Here is a 26,556-nt window from a genome sequence, read left to right on the forward strand (position 1 = left end):
CACCATCATGCAGTATGTCTCCCACGTTTCCCTGACACATCGTCTACAGCGCCACCGTATAAGGAGCAACAATGGAAGCGAAAGGAAGACGGATAGAGGAGAGGAGGAGAGATCGAAGTGTGGGAGTCTCAGAGCTATGTGACAACTATGCTTCCCTTTCACATCCTTTTTCCTTTTTTCCGGGCGTAATTACAAAGGCTCATTCACTTCATCCAGTTGCAGCTGCCAGCGCAGCAATGGCAGACAGACAGGAAGTGACAGCCAGTGTGCTCCTTTTGCGCCCGGGCTGCAGAAGTTAAACGCAGCGGGACTGAAATAATGCCCCCCAAATTCCCAGAGGCTTTCTGTCCGTGGGTTGATACGGGCGTTTGTTTGGTGAGCGTGAGAGTGTGCATGAGTGTGTGTTTGTTCGTGTGTGTGTGTGTGTGTGTGTGTGTGTGAGCTGGAGCTCCTGCGAGCTCCGTCGCCCTGTGCTGTGCTTTCACAGTCGGATCCTGTCCATTTCCCAGTGCTGTCGTCCCCCTCTTTCATCTCCTTCCTGTTTGTGATGCTCAAAATGCATCACCGGTCAACAAATGAGCGAGAACTCCACCCCCCCCCCCCTTCCCCCCGTCCCTCACCCTCTCTGGGCGCTCTCACGCTAATGGAGCTGTCAGAAAGCCGCGTGCAGCGGAGTGGTCCGCGCGGCTCGGGTCCGGGAGCGCGCTCAGTGAGGAGGAAGCGCCGGTTGCGCCGCGCCAGGTCAGGTCGGGGCGGGGCCGAGGGCGTCCGGTCCGTCTGACCGAGCCCTCGTTTCCCTGACCGACGCCCGCGGCACAACCCCCAGTGCTCCCCCCGGTGTGAAGAGCAGGACTACCAGCTGTAAAATGGCATCCTGTGATGCAGACTCTTTATACCTGTTCCTGTATTTCCTGGCTGAGTGTTGAGCACTTTATACTTCTCCAGCACTTATTGCACTTTGTGTTATCGTCCTAGTGTTGTAGCCCCCTGGTTTGACTGAGCATAGGTTAGGTCAGAATAATTTTCACAGTGTGAACTGGACTTGGTGTTCTTGGCTATAAATAACTGTAACTAAAAAAAGAGTATTGTACCTTATCGAATCTGTGTTTTGTAGTTGTTCGTACGTCGCTTTGGATAAGAGCATCTGCTAAATAAATGTAATGTAATGTATACTTCCACCTCTAACATCGATTCACTTATTAGGAAAGCAGTTTTAATGGCCTGGTTTGGTTTTAGTTGGTCTGTGTCAGTGTGCGGATTCTGCTCTGTAATCTGCAGCCATTAAGGAACGTTCTGTACGTGGCGAAGTGTGAGGCGCGTTTCGGTCGGGTTTGGAGGAGATAATTATGTGCGCTGCCTGCCGTGTGATGAGTGCGTGCGTGAGTGTGTGTCCCGGAAAGGAGGCTGTTCTTGTTAGGAAATGAAAACATGTTTTCCTACACTGTCTGGTTCATCTGCTTCTGAATGCCAGTGGAAAAAAAAAAACAGAACTTTCGTATGGTTCAGCTGTTAACCCCCCCCCCCCCCTCCTTTTCCTCTTTCCCCCTCTCTTTCTCTTTCTCCTCTCTCTCTCTCTCTCTCTCTCCCTGTCCGTCAGCAGGAGTCGGAAGATTCAGATTCGGAACATTCCTCCGCACCTGCAGTGGGAGGTGAGTTTGGCTGGGTCTCTGAGCGCGCTCTGTGGCTGTAGTGTGTAGTGAGTGGATAGGAGTGCCCTGCCCTTCAAGAGTAGTGTAATCCCTGGGTTTGTACACTATGGAGCAGCACAGTGACCAGTTTGACTGACATGGTGTTCACATGATACCGTGACAAACAGACCTGGGTCAAATACATTATTGTTTTGGATTCAGATACTTTTCTGCACACTATTGATCTTGCCTGATCTAATTGAGCCTGCCAATATGACCAGAAGGTGGGGTTTGCACTTTTTGAGAATATTTCATTGGTTCCAATACACCAGACAAGATCAGTAAAGCGTAGAAAAGTATTTGAATCAAAAACAAATACGTATTTGACCCAGGTCTGGTGCGTGCGTGCTTGCGTGCGAGGGGTTATTAGGGTGGGCGGGGGGAGAAGTCTCATTTCTTGACCAAAGACATAACATCACTGCCACAGTTAGGAGTCATAGCTCCAGTCAGACCAGAGCTGGGGAGGAGTTTAGACTTATGAGGCGGCCTGTCGTTTGGACGCTGGCAGACTGTTGTCATGGCGTTTACCTTGGGTCGGCGTGTGGGTGGGCATGCGCTCGACTCAGAGCTGCTGTTCTCTGTGGGCGGGGCTAATCCCCCCCCCCCCCCAAGCCACGGCTCTGACCCTCACCTGACCCCGGCGCTCTGCTTCCACACAGTGTGGGAGGCCGCGCTCCCCTGCCTCAGTCATCATTAGGGCCGGCTGCAACAGCCACTCCTGATGAGTGTTCGCTCGGGAATTGAAATCCCTGCGCTGTGCTCCCTCTCTCTCTCCCTCTCTCTCTCCCTCTCCCTCTCTCTCTCTCTCTCTCCCTGTCTCCCTGTCTCCGTCTCACTCCTTCTCTCTCTCGCTCTCCCTCCCTCTCTCCCTCTCTCTCTCTTCCTCTCTCCCTCTCTCTCTCTCTCTCTCTCTCTCTCTCTCTCGTGGGGCGTGCCCAGGCCCTCACTGTGGGCCCTGCCGGTAGAGCACTGTGCTGCGCGCATGCTAACTCTGCTCGGCGTGCTGTGCCTGTCCCGCTGGGCTAAATGGCAGGCCCGGCCCTGGGGACACACAGGCCGCCTCTCAGCCGCCCGAAATCAGGCGTGGCCACGGGCGCTCTGTGAGGGTTCGCCGCGGGTAACAGCCATGTCAAACCTATAGCATGTGCCTTTCGGTCATGAGAAATACATTCAGCGCAGCCTAATTTATACAAACAGGATCTCAGAATAGCTGATAAATTTCACACGCATCGGAGGAGGGTGTTGGTGCAAACAAAGTGTGCGTCTCAGTGTGTGTGTGTGTGTGTGTGTATTTGAGTAATTTTGTGTGTACGTGTATTGTGTGTGTGTGTGTGTGTGTGTGTGTGTGGTTGTGTAGGTGGGTCTGTGGGGGTGTGTGTGTGTGTGTGTGTGTGCTTGTGTAGGTGTGTGGGGATATGTGTGTGTGAGTGTGTGTGTAGGTGGGTGTGCGTGTGTGTGTGTGTGTGTGCGTGTGTATTGACCCTTTCTCTCCCTGCATTACCACAGGTTTTGGATGGCCTTTTAGCACAGTACGGTACCGTAGAAAACGTGGAACAAGGTAATATATCCCCAGCTCTTGAACTCACCTAAAATCCAAAGGCCTCTTCTTGTAATACATTTGTGTGGGGATGGCATCAGAAGTAGCTCACAGAAGCAATGCTTTGTGTTCAGTCCCATAATGTGAATTTGTATAATGTAAGTTCCTGATGGTACTTATTACTTGTGATTATAGTAGCCTCAGTTACATTGATATAAATAACGTGGGTGGTGTTGTTATTAAAGTTTTTAATCCAGTTGTACGCCATATGTGCTACAGTGACTCTTCGCCCAACTAGAGGAAAGAAACTTGGCTCCTATCCATTAATGCTCAGTTGTACCCTGTGCCACTAGAACAGAGGTTCCCAACCCAGGTCCCAGAGAGCCACAGGGTTTGCTGGGTTTTCTTGTTGTTCGGCACTTAATTGATCAATTAAAGCAGTCGATTACGCAGTTACACCTCCTTTCCTGGCCCTGGGTGGGGTTAACTGGCAGTATATAATATACTGTACACAGAGGGAAAGGGTGCGGCTGGATTTATGTATTATATTTTATGACCGTGTTTTTGTGCAGTACTTAACATCTTTGTTTAAGAGGGAAATGCTTGCTGGAGACAAGTGGTTTCTGTGGCTATCGTAGGCATAGGAGGTGGTGTGATGTATGTAGCTGCTGTGTGTTTAATGGAAGGTGTGCAGCAGTTCCTGGGGGGGTGGGGGGGGGTAAATGCTTGGTGGTGGAGGGGGGGGCACTGGTTAATCATGTCCTTTCTGGAAAATCACCCCAGCACCCCAGCACAAATTCTGACACTTAGAGCAACCAAGATTAAGCATGTGAGTTTTGGTTATTAAAGTGGACAGTGTCCCTCCCTATCATTTCCCTGAGAAACTTGCCTGTGTTTCTCATCGCTGGTGACTGAGGATCCAAGCACCCACCGTACTTCTGGGAAGACAAAAATTAAGTCCCACGCAATTTCCCCCCCAACCCCCCCCAACCCCCTCCCAGTTGTGGTACTGACTGCAAGACCATTGGCCAAGTGCCAGATCCAACCCACGCAACCACTAACATTACCCTCCTTAACCCTTTACGCTGACATCACAATCCTAACCCTTTACACTGGCATTGTCTTTATTAGGACCTTCTGAAATGAAACCTCTCTCTGTGGAGCAATCCTTGCTAGGGGCTAGTGACTATGGGGCCATCTTATTGAGATATTTTTTTAATTGAGATGTGTAATGAGTCAATCCAAATTTCAAGGCATTGGTAAGGTTTGTGTAACCTGGTAATGTCAGATGTTGAGTACAACACAGACTCACTCTGTGCACACACAAATGAATGAAGTAACAGACGAACAGAGATCCTGTTAAGCTGTGAATCATTGCCCTGCGTGCCAGAGAGCTGGCAGACACACCTGGAAGTGTAGTCTCAGTGTAGTCCTCTTTATTGAACCGTGTGCTGATTGTCCATGAGGCCGGGATGTTGACAGTGGATCTGCGGTAGTCTCCTATGTCTTTTCCATTATGCATGCAAACCTAGAAGCAAGTAGGATATGGTGGATAGAAGGGGACTTGACTTGTAGCCCGAGGGCTGTCGGTTCTAAACCTACGCCCCTGCTGCTCTGCCGGTATGCACCCTTGGGCATGCTCGGCTGTGTGCGTTTATAAAGTGTGAATGCGATAAGGGTGCCTGTCGGGTAAATAGTGAACGTAACGCAAAGCGGTCTCTCCGGTGTCCGGGCCGCGTGTGCGTGACTCACCAGGAACGGGAATGGAGGCCGCGCGCGCGCCTCCGGTTGGGGCTGCGCCGCTGGTGCTCAGGAACAGCGGGCCGTTTAACGGGGGGGGGGGAGGGTCTGATTCATGCTCTCAGAACTCCTCATCGCCGGGCTGCTACGGAGGAGAGCTCAGCGAGAATGAGTTTCCGGCCGGGTGCTTGTTGACCGTTTGGTGGAATATTTGGTTTGTTTTGATGAGCCCTGTGTCTGTACTGCTGTCTGCCTGGCCAAGGAGCGTTTTCCAAATGAGTAGGTATGAACGCTATTAACCGTCTGGCTTTCTGTCTCTCCACAGTTAACACTGATACAGAAACAGCAGTGGTGAACGTCACGTACGCAACCAAGGAGGAAGCTAAAGCGTAAGCACTCTGAGCTAGAGGCATTTATTTTCACTGTGCAATGACATACATGCTAGCTTGCGTTTATGTACAGTGTATCATGCTACCCAATAGAAAAATCAATGTTAAGCGGCCATTTTGACCTTTACACCACTAAAGGCAAGGATGCCAACTAAATTATGTTAAGAAATCAAAACTAAATTCACCTCACTACTGTGCTGTGAGCGTCCGCACTGTTGCCGCACCTGCGATGTAACAGCAGATGTGGTTGTGTTCTAAAGCCTGTGGGGGGTAATTATTCGAGCATTGTTCAGTATTTGGACCTGATGGTGTCATGGCTGATCGCAGTGACTGGATCACAGAGACGCCTCCTTCCACGTGCGGGCGTGTGACCACCCCTCCCTCCGTGTTGCCAGGGCGATCGAGAAGCTGACGGGACACCAGTTTGAGGACTACTCCTTCCGGGTGTCGTACATCCTGGACGTGGACGCGGCCCCGTCCCCCCAGACCCCACGGGCGCGGCGAGCGGGGCGGCCGCAGCGGGACCAGGACGGCCCTCAGCCCGGCCCCTCGGGGGGCCCCGGGGGCCCCCGGCACCAGCAGCAGGACTTCCCGCTGCGCATGCTCGTCCCCACGCAGTTCGTGGGGGCTATCATCGGCAAAGAGGGGCTCACCATCAAGAACGTCACCAAACAGACCCAGTCCAAGTGAGTAAGGGCCTGTTATCATCATGGCAACCTGCCAGTCCCAGTCCTCAGTACCTTTCATCTGCAAGTCCGGGTGCCATTATGGCTCCAGTTACTAGGCTGCAGTTTGGTTGGCCAGGCTGTGTGTGAGCCTGGTGTCTGTATCTCAGGGCTGGTGTGTCTGTCTGTCCCAGGGTGGACATACATCGGAAGGAGAATGCGGGCGCTGCGGAGAAGCCCGTCACCATCCACTCCACCCCCGAGGGCTGCTCCTCCGCCTGCCGCATGATCCTGGACATCATGCAGAAGGAGGCCAATGAGACCAAGGTGTAAGTCTGGATTCCTTTATCTAACCTTCATCTAAACTCCTAGCCAATACAAACCAAATTCCCCACACAAACGTACCCGCTTTACACCAGATCTCCAAACATTTACTTTTATAAAGTTTTCTCAACCGTATACTACATTACAGTTATTTAGCATATGCTTTTATCCAAAGTGACGTACGAAAGTGCACAAAAGTGGATGCGGTCACTTTATTAGGTACAACTATCAAGGACCATGTAAAACCCCCCTTGCCTCCAGAACAGCCTGAAATCTTTCCAGGATGGATTCAGAAAGGTGCTGGAACCATTCCGTTGGGATGTCGGTCCATGCTTTCTCGATAGCAGGATGCAGCTCCTGCTAATTTTTCAGCCACACAATCCTATTTTGAACCTGCCATTCCACCTCATCCCAAAGCTCTGCTCTGTTGGATTGAGATCTGGGGACTGTGCAGACCATTGGACTAGACTGACGCTACTGATATGTTCGTGGAACCATCTTGAGATGATGCATGCTTTGTGCATTATCCTACTGAAGTATCCATTTGAAAATGGGCAGACTGTGGCCAGAATGTGATGCACATGGTCAGCAGCAATGCTTAAGTATACTGTGGCATTCAAACGAGGCTCAATAGGTATTATGGCGCCTAATATATGCCAAGAAAACATTCCCCACCCCATTACACCGCCACCACCAGCCTGCACGGTTGACACAAGGCTGGATGGATTCGTGCTGTTTATGCCAAATTCTGACCATGCCGTCTGCACGTCACTGCAGAAATGGAGTTTCGTCAAACCGGCAAACGTTTTTTTCCAGTCTTCGGTCGCACAGTTTTGGTGATCGTGTGCCCACTGTAGCCTCATCTCCCTAATCTTAGCTGACAGAACCAAAACCCGGTGTGGCGTTCTGCTGCTGTAGCCCGTCCGCTTCAAGGTTTGATGCGTTGTGCATTCAGAGATGCCCTTCTGCACACCGCTGATGTAAACAGCTTTCATTCCAGCATTTGTGGCATTTCTGTTAGCTTGAACGAGTCTGCCCATTCTCCGCTGACCTCCCGCATTAACAAGGCGTTTTTGTCCTCAGAACCGACGCTCGCCGGATGCTTTTTGTTCATCGCGCCATTCTCTCTGTAAACTCTAGACACTGCAGTGCATGAAAATCCCAGAAAAGGCTGCTGTCTCTGAGATGCTGGAATGGTCATGTTGGGCTCCAGCGATCATACCACGGCAGAGACTGTAAAAAATATGGACACAGCTACTGTGACGTCACCCATTGACTCTCCGTGGGTCTCTAAAACACGTTTTGAAGCTCAATGGCGGGCGCGGCCATTTTCTCGATTTGGAGCCAAAACCATAGAGTTAAGCGGTCTTGTGATTTTTACAATTTGATTGACAGTCCGGTGCGGAAAAGCCCCTCAACCTGAACGAGGCTAGCTGACTGTCTGCCGTTATGTTTTAAAATATATTATCAGATGTTTACGGAGTTTAATTTCCACGCAAGCTGTACCTCATTGGTCCAGAACAAATGTTGGCACTGTGCCCAAATGACGCAATAAATCATGAAATCGACCCATGGACAGTCATAAGACCAGGGGGCCAAGATGGCGGCAGTTTAGGAGGGAGTGTTCTTTACGCTCCGTCAGGTAGCTTAAGAGGTTATGTGAATTAACAACGCAATTTGACCTTATGATCGTAGCCTATTAATAATTGGATATTTGTGAGGGTGAAATACTATCTTAACTTGAAATTACGAAAGTGGTTGAGGAAAGAAAATCTCGAGCAGTTTACATCTGAAACCACGATAAAGAACCAAATGGAGGGCGCCATGGCGAACGAAACGGTAAACATCGTTAGCAACAACCCCATGACGGCACTTGAAATAAATACAAACTTGGAAGATCCGTTGCTGAAAGATCTTAATTGGTATAAGTCAAAGTCAGAGTTAGCAACGGACGTCTCAACACATCAAATCACCGATACTCCTGTGAAACCCCCGTCCAAGAAATCAAAACGGGAAAGCCGAGAAAACTCAGGTGAGGTGCTGGCAGCCATTCGTGCACTTTCCGAAAAGCAAGATGAGACCTACCGGAAAATTTCAGCTATTGAGAAAATGACTGAATCAACTTCTAAACAAATTGAGTTGCTAGCCATTACCGTTCAACAACTCTCCGTGGATGTTAGCCAACACAAAGACGCATTATGTCACATGGAACGTGAGATCAAAGATTTGAAAGCGGAAAATAAAATTTTGAAATCCACTGTTGCTGACTGTCAACGCTACAGTAGAAAATGGTCGCTGAAAATACATGGAGTGAGAGAAGAGGACGGAGAAAATATCAAACAAGTGGTGACCGAAATCTTTGGAAATGTAGCACCCAAACTCCGCGACTCCTTGAAAGGAGGCGTTGACATCGTTCACAGACTCGGACAGCGGCGACAAGACGGATCTCATAGAGCTATCATAGCTTTATTTGCACTGCGTTGGTTGCGAGATGCTGTGTGGAAAGAAGCGAGGGGGTCGAAGTTTCTTCACGATAACAAACTTCGTATTGCGGAGGCCCTGTCACCGGAGGACAAAGCCGCGAGGGAGAGACTTTGGCCCATGGTAAAAAAAGCGAGGGAAGAAGGAAAAAAAGCATCTTTCCGCGGTCCTTTTGCTTTCATTAACGGAAAAAAGGTGGACTTTTCTGAATCACCCTAGTGTTGCCTAATTGATGTCACTGACAGGTCAATCCTTCAATTGCAATTTAACTCTCTAGATCGTTTCTTCCAGAGCGTCATGCGTTTGCCTTATTTTTTTATAAACCATCTAAGTTCTGATTTAATTCGTTTTCCTAAATGGAAAATGTAGCCTATGTTCTGTTGAAGAGGCTATACTCAATAGGTTTGGGCTGAACTGGTTCCACCCTCAAAGTGTTCTTTTTTTGGCTCATTTATGTTGTTAATCACTACCTCATTTGAGGAGATTTCAGTCAGCAAATCTCTCTAGCGTTCACGACTGTACAGTATTAGTTTTTCTTTCTCTCTTTTTGTTTTTTTTTTCCTTAAATTGTTATGGAGGTTGAGTTTCATTCTTTAAGTATTATGTCCTTAAATGTCAGGGGTATTCGTGATGCAACTAAGAGGAAAGCTTTTTTTTTATTTTGTAAAAGAAGTGAAGTGGATTTAATTTTTTTTCAAGAAACACATTCTAGTGAGGCAGATGCTAATTATTGGAAAACGCAATGGGGTAACTTGACCTATTTTAATCATGGTACAAACCATTCAGCAGGAGTCTCTATTTTTTTGCATAAGTTTAAAGGGGACATTTTAGAAAAAGTAGCCTTTACTGATGGAAGGTGGATATCATTGGTGATTAAACAGGAGAACAGTATTTTTATTATTTGTAATTTATATGGCTATAATTCTCATTCTCCCAATAGAATTTTATTTAGTCAAATAGCTGATAAGCTGAAAGATCTTCAAGATAAATACCCAGGTTCATATATAATATGTTGTGGGGACTTTAATGTATCCCCTGATGATTTATTAGACCGATTTCCCCCTAGAATAGCTCAGAGCAGTCTAAACAGAAATTTGGTGCAACTATTATGTACAGATCTATCCTTGACTGATTCATGGCGTTTTTTAAACCCTGATAAACAGGAGTTCACCTGGTGTAATAGAAACTTGTCTTCAAAATCTAGAATTGATCTATGCTTAATTTCAACTTCAGCCCTACATGTTATTAATGAGGTGTCCCACTTAGCTGCTCCCCTAACTGACCATAAACAAATAATTGTGAAACTAGGTTGTGCACAGAACTCAAGTAATCTACGTGGTTACTGGAAAATTAATAACTCCCTTTTGATAGACAAGAACTTTAATAGCGAGGTTGCATACTTGATAAAAACCATTTTTAGAGATACAGTAGACGAAGAAAACAAGAATAAATGGGAATTCTTCAAATTTAAAGTTAGATGCAGTGCAATCAGAAGAAGTAAAGAACTCAAACACATAAATTCTATGAAAGAAGCAAAATTAATGGAAAAACTTAACTTTTTATTGAATAAAAAAGATATCTCTAATGAAGAACAAGTTGTATTAAAAGATATTCAACTTAAACTGGACCAAGCATATCTGGATTTGGCTAAAGGTGCTTATGTTAGATCTCGGGCTAAATGGTTAGAGAAAGGGGAAAAAAATACCAATTATTTTTTTGCCCTTGAGAAAAGAAATCGTAAAAAAAATTCCCTTACTGCTCTTAATATTGACGGTGCCTTATGTAAAGACCCAAAAAGAATTTCTACCTTTGTTTACAAATTTTATGAAGATTTGTATAGTTCTAAATTTAACTCTGTTGCTTGTGAGGCATTTCTTGGAAATATTCAAAGCAAAATCCGTACTATTGATGATCAGTTTAAACAATTATGCGAGGCTGACCTTACTATTGAGGAAATTAAAATTGCTTTATTTTCTATGAAAAAAAACAAATCCCCAGGAATTGATGGGTTATCCATTGAGTTTTACATTCAATTTTGGGAACTTATTAAAGAACCTTTATTTAAAATGTATAAACAGTGTATCAGTCAAGGAGAGATGGTTCCCACAATGAGACAGGGCATTATATCTCTCATTCCTAAGCCTGACAAGGATTCATTACTAATTGATAATTGGCGTCCCATCACACTCCTATCAACAGATTACAAAATTTTGGCTTTGGTCTATGCCAACAGATTAAGGAAAGGATTGGACTGTTTAATTGCGGAGACTCAAACTGGCTTTATGAAAAACCGTCATATTAGTAGTAATATTAGACTTATTTTAGACTTATTAGACTATAAAGAGGAGATAAATTCCAAAGCAGTTATTTTATTTTTAGACTTTTATAAGGCATTTGACACAATTGAACATAAATTTCTCTTTAATACTTTAAATCTATTTGGTTTTGGGGATAAATTTGTGGGCATTATCAATATGTTATATAAAAACATAAATAGCTCTGTCATACTTGGCTTTAACACTTCCAATAGATTTCAGATTAATAGAGGGGTACGTCAGGGATGCCCAATCTCCCCCTTTTTGTTCATTTTAATCACAGAATTATTATCAATTAATATTATTAACGAAAATACATTAGAAGGGATTTCAATTTTTAGTAGGGAAGTCAAAATTTCTCAGTTGGCAGATGATACCACCCTTTTCTTGAAAAACCAACATTATATACCTATTGCTATTAATTTAATTAAAACTTTTTCAGATGCCTCTGGTCTAAAACTAAACTTAACTAAATGTGAAATTTTATCTTTATATAATTGCAGTGAATCTGTAATGTATGACATTCCAGTTAAGGATTCTGTTAAATATCTTGGGATACATATTACCAAAGATCTTGTGACTAGACAACACTTAAATTTTTTCAGTAGAATAAAAAAAACTAAAAGCATCCTTAATTTTTGGCTTCAAAGAGAACTTTCGATTATTGGGAGAGTCCTCCTGTCCAAGGCTGAAGGCCTATCTCATTTTGTATACCCATCCTTGTCATTATTTGTTCAGGAATCTACAGTTAGTGAAATAAATAAAACATTTTTAGATTTTCTTTGGAAAAATAAATCACACAAACTTAAGAAAACGGTAATGTCTAACCCCAGAGAGGAAGGGGGACTTGAATTTATAGACTTTAATGACATAGTAAACACCTTTAAAATTAATTGGTTAAGAAGGTGCCTTCTAAATCCCAGTTCTATTTGGTATTTTATCCCAATCCACATTTTTAATAAAATCGGTGGTCTCTCTTTTCTTTTAAAATGCAATTATTTACCACATAAGCTACCAATCCGCCTATCCAAATTTCACCAGCAAGCCCTCCTTGCTTGGAAACTGGCCTATGTCCACAATTTCTCCCCGCACAAATCCCTCCTATGGAATAATAGTGATATTACTTGTAAAAATAAATCACTATTTCTTCCAAAATGGCACCTTAGAAATATAAATCACACACTTAATCTTTTTGATGATTTTGGCAATGTTTTATCTTATGAAAGGTTTATGGAAACATATAACTTTCCAATCCCCTTTAAGGAATACAATTCTGTTATGCGAGCTATTCCTCCCGGGCTAATTCAGTTAATTAGAAACTACCTTTGCTGTGGTAAGATGGATAATACATTACCAATATTGATGCTGGATGGTTTAGAGCTCACAGACAAAAAATGTATCAACAAACATATTCGCCAAATCTTTCAACAAAGAAACAAAGTGGTGCCAAGAGGTAAATTCTACTGGAGAACGTGTATTGAGAATATTTGCTGGAAAAGGGCTTGGCTTCTACCATATAAATATTGCATTTCTAATAAAACCAAGGAGACTCATATTAAACTTCTACACAAAATATATCCAACTAAAGCATTTATAGCTAAATTTATAGATATTGACAGCCTTTGTACTTTTTGCAATAAAGCTGATGAAACTCCTGTCCATCTGTTTTATAGCTGTGAAATAACAAAGAAATTCTGGGAAGATTTAGCATCTTACTTATTTTCAAATTCTAATATTACATATTCCTTCATGCTAAAAGACATTGTTTGTTATTATGATAACGAAAATAATAAAACATTGGAATATGTAGTTAACTTCTTTATTCTTACTGCAAAATTTTTTATTCATAAACAGAAATTCTCTAACTCCCGTCCTGCTTGCGTCTCTTTTTGATTGAATTGGATTCACTTCTATCGTCAATTAAAATACTAAAGGACAATAAAAGTCAAAAGTTGATAAAATATTTACAAAAATTTTTTGAAGAACCCCCTGTTGAAATGTAACTGAAATAACTGGTTGTTCTCACTCCTTACCTTTGTATATCGTAATGTATATTCATTTTAATTTAATTATTTGTACCATTACTGACTAGGGAATGTCCATATTCACACAATTCTTTTTCTTACCTTACTTTTATAATTTTTTTTTTTTTAATTTTTTTTAATTTATTATTTTTATTTATTTTTATTATTATTTTATTTTATTTTTCCCCTATTATTTTATATATTGTACCATGTCTTCTGTGTTTCAATAAGATACTGTAACATTTGAATTTACATATTGCTGTACTTTCATGCTTCAACCTGTACTTTGTAATTTCTACCAATAAAAAAAAAAATAAAATAAATAAAAAATAAAAATAAAAAAAAGACAGTCATAAGACCAATAAAATACACCTATTATGACTATTTGTTCTTTTGAGAAAAAATTATTGACTTTGTATTTTGATCGCATTTGTACCGTAGACTTACATGGAAACCGGATATGAAAACACCTATACTGGAGCCATCCGTAGTGGCGCTAGTGAGCAACCAGGAACTACAACACCAGGAAATGAGCTTCAAAAACGAAGTCTGGTTTTGGCCGCTTGTACCACGGTCAAGGTTGCTTAGACCACGTCATGCCCATTGTAATATGTTTGCTCAAACAACGCCTAAACCACTTTATCGTACCTGCGTATCGAGTTGCAGCCACGATTCGCCGTTTGGAGGAGCAGGTTTTTTTGCATTAACATGCAGGTGTACCTAAGGAAGTGGCCCCTGAGTGTACTTTATATCCCGTGTATAGGACTACCGCAGATACTGTGATGCCTTTTCCTTTGCAGAGCTGAGCAGATTCCTTTGAAAATCCTGGCGCACAACAGTCTGGTCGGGCGGCTTATTGGGAAGGAGGGTCGCAACCTGAAAAAGATCGAGCAAGAGACAGGGACCAAAATCACCATCTCCTCGTAAGTGTCCAGCCAGAGCACCCTACAGCCTGCCCTGCTTTATGACCCTCACAGGCACCCTTACCCATGGCCAATCACAGAGCTTATATTTTCACATACGGTCTCATTCTTTTATGATGCTGGCTTATTTGCCTGTATTTAAGGAACTGTGGCTGTGCTCTAGAATGTAACAGTCATTACAGGTGTATTCCCTATTTTCTGGGATTTGAACTCACAACATTCTGGTTATAAACCCAGTGCTGTCTCTACTCCACCACATTGCTGTGCTGTGCTCATAGTTGACCGTCTTGTACTCCGTTTAGTTTATTCTAATAGGGCAATACGTTCACGATGTTGAAATGAGGAGTTAATATCAATTATGGGCATGAATGCTGTAATAAACCCTGTGACAGATTGCGGATGTAAATTGAAGTTAATTTGGACTGTAACAGACCTTATGGAAAACAGCTTTATGAAGCCAAGGTCATCGCGTCTCCAGGCTAAATTTTGCCCCGAGTAGATAAATCACACGCATATCCCGACTAACACTGAGTGAGGCTCTCTACAGTGAGTTTGACTTGCCTGATCATCAAAGCACATTAGCTCAGAAACACGCAGGATAGCATCACTGCTCAGGCTAATGCACACAGATTTGTGGTTGTGATTACTGTGTATTCGTTATGAGAAACCTGTTGACTCATGGCTTTAATGGGCCATGTTCCTTGCCCGCGGGAGAAAGCTAGCTGAGTCCCGCCGCTGTGGACTCCCAGTCATAGATGGCAGACGCTCCCAGTCAGCGATGCTCGATCTCCATTAGCACCCAGTCACCCAGGGACCCTGGTCTCTCCAGTTCGATAGGCCTATTTCACAAGACGGCGACCAAAACCGGATGTAGGGATACTTTGTTTCCGGTTACCGTTGCTACGGACGCAAGTCCATTTCTGACAGCGAAAAATTGAGCCTAAACAGCGACGTGTGTTCTCACAGTCCCTGATAGCTCTGCCAACGTTCACTGTCCGATGTTATCCGCATTGTCGAAGCATTGCCAGTGAACGTTAAGCGGCCTAAACTGGACAAGGGCTATAAATTCTTTTTTGAGAAGTTTATATTCGGTTATGAAGGTAAGTATAACGTTAGCTCTGATTCACCAGAAAGCTAAATAGCTAGCTTGCTAACCACATCAAGTTAGCCGATTAAAGAGATGTTTCACTTCGACATAACATAAATTCTTTTCTGGAGGCGACTCCATTGTGTTTTCGTAGCGTGAAGCAACATCTGCTGTCCGTTAACAGCGTCTCTGTTCCTCTCGGTTGTCCCGAAAATGAATGAATAGGGAGCCTGACAACTGTGTGGAAAAGCGATTCTGTTAACATTGACGGTCAACAGGGGAGGCAAATGCTATGTAAGTACAATGTTAGGCTCCACAAAATTACTTATGTTATTATACCGAAGTGAAATATCTCTGAATTAAGTTTTGTACTACCGTTACTATTTTGTGACATGTTGTTTGTGCTGTACTTGTTCTAATAAAGATTTATATTGCTTGTCAGATCGCCTGTGTAATGGTGTTCAGTTCAGTACCGAGCTGTTTGTTTTTATCGCTGATAAAAACTACCCACACATTTTTAAATCAGCTGATATATCTTAAGTAGGCTTGTCGCGATGTCCGTCAATACATTTTGTAATTACAATTAACAACTAAAATAAACGTGCATCTGCAGTTTCAACATTGAATATCCAAATATGTGCTTGCTAACAAGCTAGCTGGCTAAAACGTAATTTGCTAATCATAACATAACATATAGCTCGCTAACTGATTTTATGACATTCCATTGGAATGTCATAAAATAATTTGGAATTTCCAAGTTCCAGCGCACACCAAACTACGGAGGAAGAGGTCTGCATGCTATTTCGCCGAGGCTCTCAACCAGGCGAACGTTTCCCTGCTCCTGTTTACAACCTGAGGCACTTCTCCAAACCGCGCAAAGAGTACAGATGAGCTGCTTAAACTCTGAATAACTCGCGAAGTCGGTGTTTGAGGTGCTTGGCTAAGTTAGCTAGCTAGATGCGTTTCCTCTTTCAGTTTAAAATGAGCAATGACAGTGTTTCCAAACGTGTTTTTGACAATGTTGTCTTGATTATATAACCAAGGGCAAAGTATTCATACACATGAATTATTATTTTTTTGTTTCTCAAAGAGTGGTAGGGCCTATGTTTGGTGGAACTGTCATGGCAGGCGCACTGCCGCTAGCCATCTTTACCTGTTATGAATTGTTTTCGTGTTTTTAGCCGTTCTCAAGCAGGCCAACTCAGACTAGAGTGCGGTACGAAAATGGAAAAAACTAGAACTGTTACAATCACTAGGCCTGTTTGATTTTGATTTGACAGTGAATTATATATTTTTGTATATTTAATATTTTTATTATTTTATATCTTTAACAGTAGGCAATACAGCTAACTTAGCCAAGCACCTCAAACACCAACATCGCAAGTTATTCAAATAGTTTAAGCAGCTCACCTGTACTCTTTGCGCGGTTTGGAGAATTGCCTCAGGTTGTAAGCAGGAGCAGGGAAACGTTCGCCTGGTTGAGAGCCTCGGCGAAATAGCGTGCAGACCTCTTCCTCCGTAGTTTGGTGTGCGCTGGAGCTTGCCATTGAGCCATAACACGGTCTTCTGTCGCATGTTGCAGCAAGGGTTTCTATGAAACTCTCGCTGGTTAAGAGATTATTTTCTATTTATCTAGCTCTTTGGGCCATTCCCTGTGAAATTTGGTGCCCCTACTTGAAAGGTCCTAATACCAAGAAAATAAGGACCCCTTAATGAAGTCCGAATTATTGCCTCATTCAAATTTTAATTATTTAACGTTTTTGTTTGCTTATCCTTGATTGTACTGTCAAATTTTACTGATGCTAATGTTAAACTTGTTTTTCTCATTCAGTAGCCCATGAAGAAAAAAAAAGAAATTATTCAAAAAGTAAAAACGGCTGTCTTGTGATATGCCTGATTATAAACCGAGTTATATATATATTCGGAATTGTAATTTATATATTCAGAATTGAAGTTATATATTCGGAAATTGAATTTATATATTCGGGAATTGTACTTATATATCCAGAATTGAATTTATATATTCAGAATTGTACTTATATATTCGGGAATTGAATTTCTATATATACAGGAATTGTACTTATATATCCAGAATTGAATTTATATATTCAGAAATTGAATTTATATATTCGGGAATTGTACTTATATATCCAGAATTGAATTTATATATTCGGAAATTGAATTTATATATTCGGGAATTGTACTTATATATCCAGAATTGAATTTATATATTCAGAATTGAAGTTATATATTCGGAAATTGAATTTATATATTCGGGAATTGTACTTATATATCCAGAATTGAATTTATATATTCGGAAATTGAATTTATATATTCGGGAATTGTACTTATATATCCAGAATTGAATTTATATATTCAGAATTGTACTTATATATTCGGGAATTGAATTTATATATTCAGGAATTGTACTTATATATCCAGAATTGAATTTATATATTCAGAAATTGTACTTATATATTCAGAATTTAATTTATATATTCGGGAAAGATGGCTAGCGGCAGTGCGCCTGCCATGACAGTTCCACCAAACATAGGCTCTACCACTCTTTGAGAAACAAAAAATAATTCATGTGTGTGAATACTTTGCCCTTGGTTATATAATCAAGACAACATTGTCAAAAACACATTTGGAAACACTGTCATTGCTCATTTTAAACTGAAAGAGGAAACGCATCTAGCTAGCTAACTTAGCCAAGCACCTCAAACACCGACATCGCGAGTTATTCAGATTTTAAGCAGCTCATCTGTACTCTTTGCCCGCTTTGGAGAAGTGCCTCAGGTTGTAAACAGGAGCAGGGAAACGTTCGCCTGGTTGAGAGCCTCGGCGAAATAGCATGCAGACCTCTTCCTCCGTAGTTTGGTGTGTGCTGGAACTTGGAATGTCATAAAATCATTTAGCGAGCTAGCCTATATGTTATGTTATGATTAGCAAATTACATTTTAGACAGCTAGTGCATTAGTGCATCTGCAGTTTCAACATTGAATATGCAGATGCACGTTTATTTTAGTTGTTAATTGTAATTACAAAATGTATTGACGGACATCGCGACAAGCCTACTTAAGATATATCAGCTGATTTAAAAATGTGTGGGTAGTTTTTATCAGCGATGAAAACAAACGGCTCGGTAGTGAACTGAACACCATTACACAGGCGATCTGACAAGCAATATAAATCTTTATTAGAACAAGTACAGCACAAACAGCATGTCACAAAATAGTAACAGTAGTACAAAACTTAGTTCAGAGATATTTCACTTCGGTATAATAACATAAGTAATTTTGTGGAGCCTAACATATTGTACTTACATAGCATTTGCCTCCCCTGCTGACCGTCAACGTTAACAGAATCGCTTTTCCTCACAGTTGTCAGGCTCCCTATTCATTCATTTTCGGGACAACCGAGAGGAACAGAGACGCTGTTAACGGACAGCAGATGTTGCTTCATGCTAAGAAAACACAATGGAGTCGCCTCCAGAAAAGAATTTATGTTATGTCGAAGTGCAACATCTCTTTAATCGGCTAACTTGATGTGGTTAGCAAGCTAGCTATTTTCTTGTGAACCAGAGCTAACGTTATACTTACCTTCATAACCGAATATAAACTTCTCAAAAAAGAATTTATAGCCCTTGTCCAGTTTAGACCGCTTAACGTTCACTGGCAATGCTTCGACAATGCGGATAACATCGGACAGTGAACGTTGGCAGAGCTATCAGGGACTGTGAGAACACACGTCGCTGTTTAGGCTCAATTTTTCGCTGTCAGAAATGGACTTGCGTCCGTAGCAACGGTAACCGGAAACAAAGTATCCCTACATCCGGTTTTGGTCGCCATCTTGTGAAATAGGCCTATCGCGGCTGAATGACGCTCGACCGTTTTCAGATTCTCTTATATTAATGGGACGGCGAGGCGAAAGGGAGACACGAAGGGAAGGTGTGGGAACACTTTTAGGGATTCGTGTTCAGGGTTTGTGTCTTTTTCCTTCTTTCACAGTTTGCAGGACTTAACCATTTACAACCCCGAGCGGACCATCACGGTGAAGGGCAGCATACAGGCCTGCTGCAAAGCTGAGGAGGACATCATGAGGAAGCTGAGGGAGGCCTACGAGAACGACCTCGCTGCTGTAAACGTATGATGATGATAATAATAATAATAATAATAATAATAATAATAAATAACTACACTAATGATAACAATAATAATAATACTAATAGTGATGGTAGTAACAATGATAGTAATAGTAATAATAGTAATAGGCATAATAATAATAACGATGATGATAATAATAATAATAACTACAAGAACAATAATAACAATGACAACATTGATTGTAGTAATAATAATAACTACAAGAACAATAATAATAATAATAATAAATAAATAACTACACTAATGATAACAATAATAATAATACTAATAGTGATGGTAGTAACAATGATAGTAATAGTAATAATAGTAATAGGCATAATAATAATAATGATATAACGATGATGATAATAATAATAATAACTACAAGAACAATAATAACAATAACAACATTGATTGTAGTAATGATAATAACTACAAGAACAATAATAATAAAAATAATAACAATAACAACAGTAGTAATAATAATAATAATAACAATAATAATTATAATTATTATTATTATAATAGTAAATTGTTTGTGTGAGTGATACCAGGCCTGATTGAAGAGGTCTGGTGCAGGAGTTGCAGGCGAGGACAGCTGTTGTGAGTGGGGGTGTGCCAGCACCATGTTCAGAGATGAGCACTTAATCAGTCTGAGGTTGCCTAGAACTGATTTGTAATTGTTTTCTGTAATTAACAGCCATCAACAATTTTCGCTAGGATCGCCCATTATTTTTGTACTTTGAGTTTTGTTTCATATCACTCATTCGCCCTCGCGCTTAACACCTAATTATTTTAATTATGAGGATGGTAGTGTTAGCATTAGCGCACATCGGTTGTAATAATAAATGGTGGTGAAGTGCACAAACACAATGTTGGCATATTAACCTTCTAATTTATTAAACTCTTTTTTCCCCCCCTTCATCAAAGAGCCTTGTGTCTAACGGTTTGAGGATATCGTTTAATTGACTTTCTGGTAACGCTGGCGAGTGTCCATGGTGACCAACGCAGGTTCTGCAGGGGCTGGTAGAGCTGGGGGAGGCTTATCTCCGCATCTCAGCGAATCTTACGAGAAAGGGAGAGGCGGCGGTCTGAGCCACATCCCCCGGGCCTGCCTGCCTGCCGTGGGGGGGTGGGGAGGGGGGAGGGGGGGGGGGGGCGTGGGGGGGTGAAGTGTCTCTCGGATAGCAGGACTCATCTCTGACTCACTCGTTTACCGCTACACGGGCTGCAACCGCAACAACATGACCCGGCATTCGTTGGATGGTCATCTCCATCAGCTCGGCTCTCTCTCTCATGACATCATCACCCCCCCTCCTCCCCCCCCATGGACTGAGACAATAAACAGGATGTGAAAGGAGTAGAAATAATTATTTGTTTGCCGTCTGTTTGTTCAAAGATGTTGCATCTTAAAAACAGGCATTTATGGCAGAAATTAACGTGTATGTGCACACGGCTATGAATTGAGTGTCCCTTTTCAAAGAATATGTATTATATGGTACAAATGTGGTTTCCACCCTTTCATTATGAAAGTTATAGACCTGTTCTGTTACTTCGCACAGGCTGTTTTTCCGAGTAAGAATCTGATTCCAGAGAATGGGGCCATCTAGTGTAACACTGAGGACACTGCAGGTGGCCATTGTGCTGGAAGTGGCTGAAGGGAAGCAGGTGGTCCGTTTTCTCTGTGCTGATGACGTTGACAGATGTACGCCGGGCTAACGGTTGATTCTCCTCTTCCCTACAGCAACAAGCCAACTTCATCCCGGGGCTCAACCTGAACGCGTTGGGGATCTTTTCCACGGGCCTGTCGGTCCTGACGCCCCCGGCAGCCGGACCACGTGGAGCAGCCTCCACGCCCCCCACCGGCTACGGTGCCTATCTGGTTAGTGAACACCGCCCTCTGCTGGTTATGCGGCGCACCCTCGCCGGTACAGATTTAATCTGTCCACGATTCTGTCAAGATTCAAATTTTGTGGCCTCTTTGCAAAACTATTTTATCTTGTGACTCTTGGAGCGAGGGATGCACCTGGCGATGTGTTTCAATGAGAGAGTGTAGTGTGTAGTCAGTTGTCGGAAAGGGGCGATGGAGAACTTATTTCTCAGAACTTCTGGAAAACCGCTGAATTCCCCTCCCCTGATGGAGGCATGACTCACTGAGCGCTCTTCTCACTGACTGAACACACCACCTTGAGTCACAAGTGTAAAGAATATTATACTGTGTGTGTGTTTGTGTGTGTGTGTGTGTGTGTGTGTGTGTGTGTGTGCGTGCATATGATAGACTTCTCCTCCCACCAGTTACTGCCCATTTGTTTACGTCCCTAAGACTTACAGTATTCAGAATCTGGGGGGGGGGTTGGTTGTTGATGAGAAAGGGAGGACAGCCCTAAATAAATGCCCTGACTAATGCCTCTCTAACTGTACAGAGTCACTCCTCACATCTGGGCCGGCTTTATGGAGTCCCGCCTACCAGTGCCCTATCCCACCAGCACACAGTAAGGCCTCACCCTGTTACTGTCTGTTTTTACCTCAATCCCTCTTCTCATCTGCACGGGACGTGGTTCAGTAAAGGACATGGAACAAAACTTATTGTATTAATTTGATCATTGATGTGACATTCAGTCATGGTTTTATGCTGATCAGGGTGCAATAAGTATTACATCTGCGATCTGTAGACTGCTTTCCATAACTTCAGAATGAAGTGTCCTTCAGTTGATAAGGCTCTCTGCTTATTAGCCTTACTCTACTCTAGCTTGTTTCAGTGGCAGTACAGTGGGAAAATGTTTTTTCCCGGAAACAATTACTTTTCCCCCACACGAAAGTTTCTGCTCATTAGTGGGTACAAAGCCAGGCTTGCAGATATGCATCTCCTGAATGCGTAAAACGCCCAGTAAACCTTTTAGCAGTGAGCTGCAAGGACCGCTATCTTCTGCTGGAGACGGAGACTGTGCTCTGTGATTAAAATAGTCTGAGTCATGGATGGGAATATTTGATTACATAACAAATTTGTTTTATAGAAGTTCTCTTTGGATATCAACCTTAGAAGAGCAATTTCTCCTCTCCTCGTAGTTTCTCCTACTTTGCTTAGTGCTGGGTCTCCAGTGTGTGTAAACTCCAGTTCAAAGGGAATGGACAACGGTGGATAACTATGGTGCTGACTCTACTGGGGGGGCCAGAGTGAACATCGTAAAGCCTGACTCTACTGGGGGGGTCAGGGTGCAGACTGTATGGTGCTGATTCTACTGGAGGTCCATTTCCTTCTCTGTCATGTTCATTGTGCATGTGTACACATGTGCATGTATGTGTGCATGTGTACATTGGGGAGGCCTGCATCTGGTAATTGACGTGTTTGCGTGCGTGCATGCATGCGTACGTCTGTCTGTCAGTCTGAAAATTCAGATCTGAATGTACGGGTCTTCTCCCATCAGGCTCCGGAACAGGAAGTGGTCTACCTCTTTATTCCAACTCAGGCCGTGGGCGCGCTCATTGGCAAGAAGGGCCAGCACATCAAGCAGCTGGCGCGCTTCGCGGGAGCCTCCATAAAGGTAGGAGACCCGGGTCACACGGCCCTGGTGCCCCGCTCTGCCGCTGCCCTGCCTGGGGCAAGAGCGCCAGGGCTGCACCGGGGCTGCACCGGGGCTGCACCGGGGCTGCAGGGCAGGCAGCTGCCCACAGAGTGAATGGACCTCTGCTCTTTTCCCTACTGAAGGCCTTCACATCTGGGCTCCTGTAGTTCTCTCCTTTTAGGCTGCTTATTTACCGTGCTGGTAGTGAGATATCGGTGGATATTTTGTCGGCGATATTCTGTGATGAAAATATTTTCCTTGGTTGAGCTTTACTTCATAAATCAGTATGAATGTGTGGTGACATGATCGAAAGCTTAGCAACATGTAATTATTAACGAGCACTTATCTGAGCGTCCCCCAGTCATTATGCTGAAGAGTGACGTTACAGTTTCACTGAAATGAATTGGCATCAAAGTGCAAATACTAACATTACTAACTAACATTTTTTTGTGGTAAATGCTCTCAATACCATGGATACTCAAATCTTCTCCCAGGTAATTAGCTGAATAATTAGTGCTACTGATTGGCTAGACCATCTTCACACATGACTCCCAGGTAAAGGGAGGGTGATAGAACCAACAGTTCTCGGCCCTTGTGGACCGTGATTTGAGTAGCAGGGCTCCGTGCCGTTGGCTGTCCTTAAAGCTCTTCGGCTTTCAGCCTTGCGAGACGAGCGTGGTTTGAGAGCGCCGGTCGGTCTGTGTTTTCCAGATCGCCCCAGCAGAAAGCCTCGACGTGCCTGAGAGAATGGTCATCATCACAGGGCCCCCTGAAGCTCAGTTTAAGGTAGAGCTCCACCGCTCTTGCCGTCTTTACCGTTTTTATTTTTCTCGCAATGGTTCCAAATGTCTGTTCAAACATGCTGACGTTCTTGCGTACGATTCGTGCGAGGAGGGCCGGTGAGTCCGTAGTGTGTGCATGACCGAACGCGGCCGTGCCTAAGAGTTTACGGAGTTCTTAGACGCGTGGTTTCGTTTTAAACGCCTCTTATCCAGGCTCAGGGCCGGATATTTGGGAAGCTGAAGGAGGAGAACTTCTTCACGGCGAAGGAGGAAGTGAAGCTGGAGACGCACATCAAAGTCCCTTCCTCTGCGGCGGGACGCATCATCGGCAAGGGAGGGAAAACCGTACGTACGAGAGCGACGGTCCGTTGGGCGTGACAGTTAAATGATTTGGCCATGTTTATTTTTTAAACGAATTCACATATGTAATATTTATATTTTACGTGGCAGCCATGTGAATCATTTTGAACTCATTGTAACGGGACTGATTGAACAGGGTTTTTTTTAGTCACTTCTGATATTGATGTGGTTGCAATGTGGTTGTAATACTGCCCCCTGCAGGTCAATGAGCTGCAGAACCTCACCAGCGCAGAGGTCATTGTACCGAGGGACCAAACTCCAGATGAAAACGATGAGGTCTTCGTTAAAATAATCGGCCATTTCTTTGCCAGCCAGGTATGTGCTGCTGATTTTGTAAACAGTAGGATTGCATTTCCTTTCCTTTACAATGTTTAGAACCAAACTAAGATGCATAATTGAACAAGAATCGAATCAGTTCACTTTTTTATTGGAAAATGATCAAATCATTAAATAGAAGGGACGGTTCTATTGAAAAGCAACATGTTTAGATGTTTTATGACTTGTGTTCTGAATGATAACATTTTTATCAATGTATTCAATTTAAATGGTTTCTTTGTAACTCCTGAAAAGTGTGGTTAAACAGTGAAATTCAGGGGCTGCAGTGATCATCACTGTGGGATGATCAGCTTCGTTGTTCACTCTTGTGATGGAATGCTTGCTGTAGGATGCGCTCCACTTCCTGTGGACACAGCTTTCTCCTTCTGTGCTTCCTGTCTGCAGACCGCACAGCGAAAGATCAGGGAGATCATTCAGCAGGTCAAACAGCAGGAACAGAAACACAAGCAGGGAGCTCCCTCGCCGCACCACTCCAAGTGACCAGCAGAGCGGCGCCGCTGAGCATCGGCCGACGAATGTAGCTCCTCCCGAACCGGAGAGAGGTGGAGGAGAGGAGAGGAGAGGAGAGCAGCCGGGGCGGGGAGGAAAGCATGAGGAACTAAACCAAAGAACTTTACTCGTGGAATGTGCGAGCCGCGGGCTCGTGGGCTTCCTGTGCACTGCCAACACAGACGAAACTGGAGAATGCAGACGAAAGGGGACGTTTTCCGAACGAAAGCGGCAGACGAAAGTGCGAAAGAGAAACGATTCTGAGAGAGTATTCCGTAGTCCCGTGTAATGCTGCCCCTTTAGCTGGAGTAACATAGGCCTAACACAGACAGACTAAAAGTCGTATTAATGTAAGTCGGTTTCATGACACAGTGGGAGAGTGGGGCTTAAAAGCAAAGGCATTGACATTCAGATTGTAAGTTTTGATATTGTTAGCAGTATTAATATATAAATATATATTAGGAACAATAATATATATTAATCAAGGGTAATGAATGGAGTTTATTCTCATACTGCAGGCAAAAAAAAGGCTGTTTAGATTTGATTCATCACAGGCAATAGCAGAGGGCACAGCCAAACACATTTGAGCACGTCTGCTATGCATTTGAAGCAAAATGTTTTAAGGAAACATCCAAGCAGAAAAGGTGATAAAAAAAACTTGGAAATCTTTATGGGTTGTTTTGAATCCTTGTCACTTAACCTCATGCATGCCAACACCAGGGGTGGCGTCCCTTTCAAATGTTTTTGTGACGATTTCTTCAGTCGCCCTTGTATGTTGCTGCTTTCATTCTGATCCACCTTTTTTCACCTGGATTTTTAAAAAAAAGTTTCATTAACTATTAATTAATCGGCAGCATTTTGGGCATTGAGATGAATTCTACTTCAACCATTAGGATAACGAAGAAAAATGCATCGCAAAGACTAAGAAGGTACTAATCCTACTATTAATCCTACTATATACATACAGTGTGTACATATGTGTTGTCTGAGGAAATGCAGTTTGGAAGCTGTTTTCAAATTGGCTGCCCTAGAGAGGGAGATGTCTTTTACAAAGATACCAACAATAACCACAAAGAACAACCACTGTAAAACTGACGTCTTAACACGGCGCACCTTTTATTTGTTGAGTAGTAGCCGAGAGCCATAGGCTCATTTTAATAGAATGTGCAGCACATTTTTGCCTTATGCTGAGTCTTGAAGTCAAGTAGAGTGAGAAACTGTGACCTAAGGCGCCTGTTTGGCACTGTGTTTATGAAACGGAACAGTGAAGCACTTCGTACGCTTTGGCACACACACACACGCACACACGCACACACACTGTCACACACACACACAAACATAGCTGCCTTTGGCTTTACATCTCTCCTTCAAGAAGCTAAGAGAGCTGTGATTGCTTGACACACAGCCTTTTTTGAAACATTTCCCTGTAAAAGTTTAGCCATTCAGTTCGGTCCGTTTGAATTTGTTTCGTTTGCTTTCGTTTGGTCCAAGTACAGGTAAACAATGTCATGGTTTTTGTGCTTAGTTGTGGTCGCCTTGGAAGCACAGAGCAGTGAAATTCCATTCTGATACATCCGTCAATTCTGCTGTGTTTCCAAGCTTTTCAAAGTCAGCACCAATAAACGCAACGTGTGTGTGTGTGCGCATGTGTAGACATGCATATTTGAATGTATGCATTTGTGTGCATCGTGTGTTTGAGCGCACGTTT

General features: G+C 43.2%; 1 protein-coding gene across 2 annotated transcripts in view; it reads left to right on the forward strand.

Annotated features, from left to right (window-relative positions):
- LOC118214507 (insulin-like growth factor 2 mRNA-binding protein 2) overlaps positions 1-26,284 on the forward strand; it is a 62,923-nt gene extending 36,639 nt beyond the window's left edge. The window contains exons 1-15 of one of the 2 annotated variants that reach the window (XM_035394509.1): positions 1,330-1,348; positions 1,601-1,649; positions 3,195-3,246; positions 5,291-5,354; positions 5,750-6,040; positions 6,214-6,348; positions 13,964-14,086; positions 19,184-19,319; positions 21,063-21,200; positions 21,742-21,810; positions 22,744-22,860; positions 23,593-23,667; positions 23,877-24,008; positions 24,225-24,338; positions 24,744-26,284. In XM_035394509.1, coding sequence (XP_035250400.1) covers positions 1,347-1,348; positions 1,601-1,649; positions 3,195-3,246; positions 5,291-5,354; positions 5,750-6,040; positions 6,214-6,348; positions 13,964-14,086; positions 19,184-19,319; positions 21,063-21,200; positions 21,742-21,810; positions 22,744-22,860; positions 23,593-23,667; positions 23,877-24,008; positions 24,225-24,338; positions 24,744-24,839 — 1,593 coding nt within the window. In that variant the 5' untranslated portion in view covers positions 1,330-1,346 and the 3' untranslated portion in view covers positions 24,840-26,284. Of the gene's footprint in view, positions 1-1,329; positions 1,349-1,600; positions 1,650-3,194; positions 3,247-5,290; positions 5,355-5,749; positions 6,041-6,213; positions 6,349-13,963; positions 14,087-19,183; positions 19,320-21,062; positions 21,201-21,741; positions 21,811-22,743; positions 22,861-23,592; positions 23,668-23,876; positions 24,009-24,224; positions 24,339-24,743 lie in introns of those variants that run through there. The other variant, XM_035394508.1, reaches the window with a different exon arrangement.
- The last annotated feature ends 272 nt before the right edge of the window (positions 26,285-26,556 follow it).

Source organism: Anguilla anguilla, chromosome 15 (genome assembly GCF_013347855.1).
Source record: "Anguilla anguilla isolate fAngAng1 chromosome 15, fAngAng1.pri, whole genome shotgun sequence".
NCBI lineage: Eukaryota > Metazoa > Chordata > Actinopteri > Anguilliformes > Anguillidae > Anguilla > Anguilla anguilla.